This window comes from Scardinius erythrophthalmus (genome assembly GCF_964197995.2).
Source record: "Scardinius erythrophthalmus genome assembly, chromosome: 12".
Lineage (NCBI taxonomy): Eukaryota > Metazoa > Chordata > Actinopteri > Cypriniformes > Leuciscidae > Scardinius > Scardinius erythrophthalmus.
In genome coordinates this window covers 17,876,401-17,883,702 of record NC_138232.1, presented here as the reverse complement: position 1 = coordinate 17,883,702, position 7,302 = coordinate 17,876,401, and the positions used below count along the sequence as shown (strand labels likewise).

The window sequence follows — 7,302 nt, the reverse complement described above, 5'->3', positions numbered from 1 at the left end:
AAAGGAGAACGAGGATCAATATCAGCGTGGCGTTTTCGAGATGCCGAGAGCTTCACGTCCGCGACTAACTTCGACTTGACAGAGACGCTGTTCTTGCATGTACTTTATTAGACAGGTGAGCAAATGTACATAAAACTAATCAATGTTATATAGCTCAACATGATGAAATGTAAGAATATGATCAGTATGTTATTCTAATGTTGATCTAGCTTACTGCTAGTCTCATACAGACAACAAACTAACACATAGAATAACATTATAACTTTTAACACACTCAAATGCAGTTTAGTGTGATATAGACCAAGTGAAACAGCGTTGTGTTAGGCTACCTCACAAGTTTCATTCGTCTAATAAACTGACCTGTGTGAGTATTAATTCAGCACTTGCGGGTAGTTCGGTAGAATGAAATGTCCTTATTTCTTGATATCAGCGGGATTCGTGTGTGGCGCTGATATCTGTCTCTCATTAGCAATTGCACCCCTTCATACCACAGTCATGTTGAACACATCAATGTATTCTCATCCATAAACATTATTAGATCCTTCGGCATGACAACAAGTTCCATAATTCTGCTTATGCGTCAATAACTTATGCGTGTTATTGTAAAAGGTTAGCAACCCCTAGCGGCGAAAACAAATTACATATTGTAGCTGAGGCTGTTGTGTCAACCTTGATTTATATGAATTTTGAGGTTTTCAGTTTTATTTTGATTTTTTTAAAAATAAACCCGATTTATCTCCTTACAAATCAACTTATTCTTATTTAAGGTTCTTGTTTTCATTTCATGTCTCAAAGTTGTTGAGGACTAGTGCATCTTTGAGCCCACATTCAAAATACTAAAATTATAGGAAAATTCAAATACGATTCTCATATGGCCCGGTTTCACATTTTCTAATTTTAAGATATGTCAGTGCAATTTGCTTTCAGTTAAAACAGCTCAAACATGCATTTTAGTCTGGGACTAGCTTAAGCCTTGTCTGTGAAACCTGGGGCAAGACTTTACTAAAGTCATATTAGAATTTGTGACTTGTAAATTGTAATGGAGTCATTTTCGCTATAAGGTATACTTTGCTCAAGTATGGTTTTCAGGTATAGGTTATTCACACCTCTGAATTAAAGTTATAACGGTGGGCTAAGGTTACATTTCCAAAATGATTAATAAATTATTATGTAAATAAATATAAACAAACAAACAAACTTTATTGTAAAAAAAAAAAAAAAAAAAAAAAAACCTTCTATTTTCAACCTTTTTACTCTAGCTTCTAGGCTACTTCTCTAGCTTGCTCTCACTTTAATTGCCATTGCAGCACTGGGACTATTGTTAGCTCAAGCGGGATAAATAGCCTGTGATGTTTCTCATTTGGAAGTCTCTTTGAATAAAAGCGTAGCCTATGCTAAATTATTATAAATGTGACAATGAATAATCTGTTTGTAATTGCCCCACATACCCTGTGAAAATTTAATCCTGAACGTGTATTTGCTAACACCTTTTATCTGTCCTAGACATGGAACGGGAGAAATAAAAGGGAAAATACAGTTCCAGTTCCATGTTTTCTTTAGCACCTTAAACTAGGTACTTCCGTTGATTGACGTTGGTACCAACCAATCAGCGTTCGCAAAGCGTCAAGTCTGTGTTCGTTCGGCCCAATCAGCCAATAAGGAGACTTTAAGACGCCATACGGTATTTCAATCGGCCATGTTGGTGAGGTACAGAGGTACACCATTACATTTTCCCTGCAGCGTGCAGACTTTAAATTGCTTGAAATGTCAAAACATCACTAGTAATGTTTATAAAGCGCTTAGTTTGATGATCATATCCGTTATCCTTCACTAGCCCACCAAATAATCCGTGTTTGCCAATAAGAACAAGATCTCGGTCAAGCATCTTACAAAAAAATCGCGAATATGTTTGTTGTCTTACTCTAATAGCTAGAACTGGCAGCATATTAGCCTATTTGGCGTTCTTCCTTCCTATGTTATATCTCAATAACTGATCTCATACACCACCCAGGATAATATTTTTACATACCCAGTGTAAAGACCGGTGAAGGGGCGGGAATTGAAACTGTCACTCAAATATTGAGCAGGTTTCGCCAGTGGGGCGTCCACTAACTGCCGCAATATTATATTCACTGAGCGTGACCTTTCTTTTATATAGAGCAAAGGTTTATGCACGACCTAATATAAATAAGATGACTTTAGGTAAGCAGTACTCTTAACCCCAATGCTTGCATATCAATTAGATGCTAATATCACTGCTGGATAGTTTTCAAGACACCTTTCAAAGAAATTGACAAAATATTTTATGGCGAAATCATGACACGAGTAACGATGTGATCAGTGGTTATGTAATGACATGTAAATGTCACCATAGGAGAGAGAAAAAAACATTACAAAAATGTAAACTCAAGACTTGGTCTGCTCTCTGTGAGTAAAAATAAGTGTTTGAGACAATATGGACCATTTTAGATTTCTGGGCAGTATTAATGTCTTACATACATTTTTTTAATTTATTTTTTATTTTAACAGTGATGAGCCCATCTAGGCCAATCCATCAAGGGAAGATTGACCAGGATAGTATGGATCGACAGTTATTCCACACATAAATGAGTCAGAGGTTGGTTTGGAGGCGGAGTTTGACTTTGTAGAAATACTGTCTATTGTTCCATCTTGACCAATCAGAAGAGCGGAGTTTTTCCTCACTGGCCAATCACCGAAAATCGCCCGCCTCCAAACTCCGCCTAGTCTTCTATATTAACAGCTCTACCGCCTGTGTGAGCTCGCTACAGACGCTTAATAGTCTTTTTTTTTAATTATACACATCTCGTATTTCTCTTTATATTATTTTGTTCCGAGACCCCATTATATTCTTAATATTTAGGAAAAATGGCTGACACAAAAGTCGATACCAGCTCGGAAGTCTCCGCCAAGGTAATGTAACTTAAGTTATTACCCTGATTTATAGAGATGCTGCGTTTTACTCATTTGAATAAACGGGATTTTATAAAATATGAATTTTGGTATGGAAATCAGGATTCAGGACACTGTTTGCACATTTTGCCAGTGTTTTGACCGCTCACTGACACTTTGAGGACTTCGTGGATTGTAAAACGTTAGGTGCTCTGAAGTTGGGCTTCTTTACGGAGACATTTGCAACTAAAAGGCTTTTTGTTCGGATTCTGCGCGGGTTCTTTGTTTATGCAGGCGGTTTTTCGGTTCCTCTTTGAAAAACATAGTGAGATGGACGCGGATAATCGTAAGCACTATCTGTAGGCTACTCTGTCTATATGGTTTGTTGCACAAGTTTCTTTATTACCTCGTGTAGACTCAATAACTGAAGGTGCCTCGTACAGTCCGCGAGACCGAGACGCGGTGATTCGTCAGCGAGCAGCCCGATCTGTCACACAAGTTACTGCAGCCCTCACGATTCATGATGCCACTGTGAATAAAGCGCGTTTTCTATGATGCCTGAACGTGTCTACTTTATGTTTGACAAATGTTACAAGTGTTATGACAAAGAATTTGATCGGAGAATACCTTGTTAACATCAGAGCCAACCTGTCTCAGATTTACGGGGACTTTAGCGAGCGTTAGGTCGCGTTGCTTTTTAAGTTCTGTCAAGTTCGGGTTGTAATTCGCTTTTTTGTTGAGAAATTGCGAGTTCATCATACATTATTGTTCAAATTACTTAAGCTATGAGCTTTATTGGGCTATGGTTTACCTGCCCGTTACTTTACACAGAAGTGTCAGGATGGGTGAGATGAAAGAAAAAAGGTCTCTCTTTTAGTGCACGGAAAAACGGTTTAGATCGAAATACTCAATGACTTTTATGGTCGATGTCAGTTTGTGTGTAAACTTGTCCCGCGAAACCCCGCTGCGGATGCTGCAGTCAGGCTGACTGAATGAGTTCATATTGCAGCGCGCGGTGCCGCGGTCAGCTCAGGAGGTGAGCGCGAAACCCGAAGTTAAGGGACATCCGTACAGGCAACTGCTCTATTATTTCATTGTTTATAAATGTAGGCATATACTATACGTATTTGAGGGTAGTTTCTCGCTGTTATTCTACCGTTTCATGCACGAGCGCCACCGTTTTTAAGGCGCAGTGGCTCCGTTCAACTTTTAAAAACGTATCTCGTTCTGTTCCGTTCCGTTCCGTTGCGCTCCGTCTGGCTGCTTGTGCGCGCGAGTGCGTGTGCTGTGTGAACGGCCCCGTACAGTGTATCTACCTAAACGATCGTTTTCCGCCGGACTTGTCAAGCGTGTTGTGCTCAATCTCTGCTGATGTCATATAAGGATCGCTGGACTCGCCAACCAGCTGTGGGCTCAACATTTCTGACCCGTTTGTCCTTTGTTAGGATTTTTTTGTTTGTTTTTACGTCCTGGTCTTGATAAGCCTGCGTTTCTCAAGTTTGCCTATGAAAAACGGAGATGATTTCCGCTTCAGGCTATAAGGTCAAAGCTCACGCTGTTTGTTTGATCGATATATGGGTCAGTATTATGCTGTAGATAATGGCATATGTTCATTATTCATGTATGGCTCATTGACGCTCAGTGGTGGTACAAAGCGGCATGTAATGGTGACGGTGTGAGAAGGCGTTGCAGGCGTGATAGACGCTAACCGGCTTAAAAGCTGATGATTATGACCTACATTTATTAATACGAGCGAGCTGCTGCATGGAAGCACATCCTGTGGTATTCAGAGAGATGAAAAGTCTGCATTTTTAAGCGAACAAGATGCAGTGTGTTTAATAATTTGATAAATAAAACGGCTTCTCTTGATAATAGTGGTCATTCTCGAGGGAACAACTATATAGGGCTCGAAAAACGAATTGGTAAAGGCTCAAATGCACAACGCTATTGTTCCCCCCGTCTTTTTCGCTCTTTCTCTCTCTCTCTCTCTCTCTCTTTCTCTCACTCACTCTCTTTCTCTGAGGCTTATCGGTCCTGCCTCTCTTTGGTCAAGTTCGCGCTCTTATTGGCTGAGTTAAAATATTCACTAATTGTAATCTGGGGGTTGTAGTTTTTTAACGGGCGTGTCTTTATCAAGAGCAATGAGGTGGATTATAAACTGAACTACAGCGCGTATTGGCGGTAACGCCATCGACGTATCAAATTACAACACCTCAATATGGTCTTTAAACCAGGCGGGGATGGAAGAGACAGGCATCCAATGAATAAAGAGTGTGGAAGTGTCGCGTTTCAAATGTGAAATGAAAGCACGTTCCACGAATAAGAGAGGATTTAAATTCGGCACTGGTCTAGTTGAATTTCCTAGTTAAGTAACTAAAGCAATTACAGATAATTTGTTTTCTTCATTTAGGACCTTAAAGAAAAGAAACAGGTTGAGGAGGCAGAAAATGGAAAGGATGTCCCTGCAAATGGAAAGGCTGTAAGTTTCCTCAACTTACTTTATTTCAGTACTGCTTGTAAAATGTATCAAATTACCTTTGGTATTACCAATGATAACTCATACATGTTTTTTGTTGTTGTTTTTTTTAGGAAAATGAGGAGAATGGTGATCCAGAAAATGAAGTAGATGAGGAAGATGATGATGTGGCTGAAGAAGAGGATGAGGAAGATGATGTAGAAGGTAAGGCCTTAAGTATGCAGGTAAACTAATTGAATAAGAGTGGTGAGAATGATGTAGACATGCTGCTGTAGCTCCACTTATGCATTGACAACCAAAGCATATAAACAAAGTTGCTTTACTAAGAGTTAACTACATTATAGGCGATGATGATGATGACGATGATGAGGCTGAGGGTGGCACAGGAAAAAGAGCAGCTGAGGATGACGAAGATGAGGTAAGTTTGCACTTCATGTCATTGAAACCTTCAAATAAGAAAAGTTTACCTCATAACTGCAGTGTTTTAACTCTGTCTGGCCACCTTTTTCAGGATGATGTTGAACCTAAGAAGCAAAAGACTGATGTGTAAGAAGCTTCTCTGCTGGAAATCGTCTCATCCCTCCTTTCCTGAACTTGTCCACTGGGGGAGGCAAAAAAAAACAAAACATGGTCATCATCAAGTAGAGTCCAGCATCCGTGTACACACACCAAACTGCAGATTTTGTAGAAACAACCAAGACTTCAAAGTTCTACCTTCTTACAAAATACTTTAAAAGGAAAAATTTGTTTGTATTTTTATTTACATTTTATATTTTTGTACATATTGTTAGGAGGTCAGCCATTTTTGACAGTGATCTCTGGTTACCAAACGGTGCTTTGAAGTTGATGCTTCTCTATGAAATAGATTTTACTTGTGGTTTGACCATGTCATGTTATCTCAAATGAAACTTGTAAAAGTACAAAGCAAAAAAAGAAACGAAAAATGACAGAAAAAAAAAAACATTAAAAAAAAAAACATTAATTCAAAGCATTCCAGTAACTTTGTGTATGTACATCAGTTGTATCATACGTAGTTGGACTGTATGAGAGGGCAAGGCCAAAAGAAAAGATTTTTCTTCTTTTCTTTCTTGTCCATTTAATTGCTATCTATTTGTGGCCTGTTTGATGTATGTGTGAAATTTGTTGTGCGACAATAAACCGAAATTTATTTTGTGAGGTTTTTTTTTTTTTTTACTTTTTTTTTTTTTTTTTTTATTCCTTTCATGACTTTTTTTTAATGTTGGAGCTGTATGGGCAAGAATAATTGAACCAGCATTATCTTCAGATGCAGTTCATGTTTTTCATCAGCCTGTCAAAAGTAAATGTACATCAATGTAAATTATTCAGGCCTTTAAGACTCCAAGATCTGGTATAAATTATATTATGTTAAATAAAATTGACTGTGTGAATTCTTTCATTTATATTCACATTTCTTTAGGCCACGTTGTATATACTGTGTGTGTGTGGTGGTAAACCCTGCGTTGTGGGGACAAAATGTCGCCACAAAGATGGGAATATACAAAATCCTTGTCCTTGTGGGGACATTTTTTGGACCCCAAAACAGCAAAAAGTGATGTTTTTAAAAAAAAAAAGAAAAAAAAAATTAATGTAAAAATGCAGAAGGTTTACTGTGATGGATAAGTTTATGGTGAGGAGATAGAATATACAGTTAGTGCAGTATAAAAATCATTATGTCTATGAAACATCTTATAACATGTACATCAAAGGTTTATTTGGAAATTATTCAAGATAATTGATGACTTAATTTGAAAGTAAAGTTAACATGAAAGTAGTGGTCAAATGCCACTACCACCTTAAACTCTTAAGTTTAGTTATTCCATAAAGAAGGCAAGTTTGTAAGACAAGTGTTCGGTGTAGCATTTATCAATGAGGGTTTTGTAGTACAGATAATCAAA

General features: G+C 38.1%; 1 protein-coding gene across 2 annotated transcripts; it reads left to right on the top strand.

The window, feature by feature from the left end:
• Positions 1 to 1,653: 1,653 nt before the first annotated feature.
• On the top strand, positions 1,654 to 6,798 carry ptmaa (prothymosin alpha a). 2 transcript variants are annotated; one of them, XM_081380870.1, is made up of 6 exons: positions 1,654 to 1,715; positions 2,530 to 2,931; positions 5,321 to 5,389; positions 5,500 to 5,590; positions 5,731 to 5,804; positions 5,898 to 6,798. In XM_081380870.1, the coding sequence occupies exons 2-6, from the start codon at positions 2,887 to 2,889 to the stop codon at positions 5,934 to 5,936; spliced, it is 318 nt and encodes a 105-aa protein (XP_081236996.1). In that variant the 5' UTR covers positions 1,654 to 1,715; positions 2,530 to 2,886; the 3' UTR covers positions 5,937 to 6,798. The 2 variants fall into 2 exon arrangements, with proteins under 2 accessions (XP_081236996.1, XP_081236995.1); XM_081380869.1 differs by lacking the exon at positions 1,654 to 1,715 and adding an exon at positions 2,126 to 2,202.
• The last annotated feature ends 504 nt before the right edge of the window (positions 6,799 to 7,302 follow it).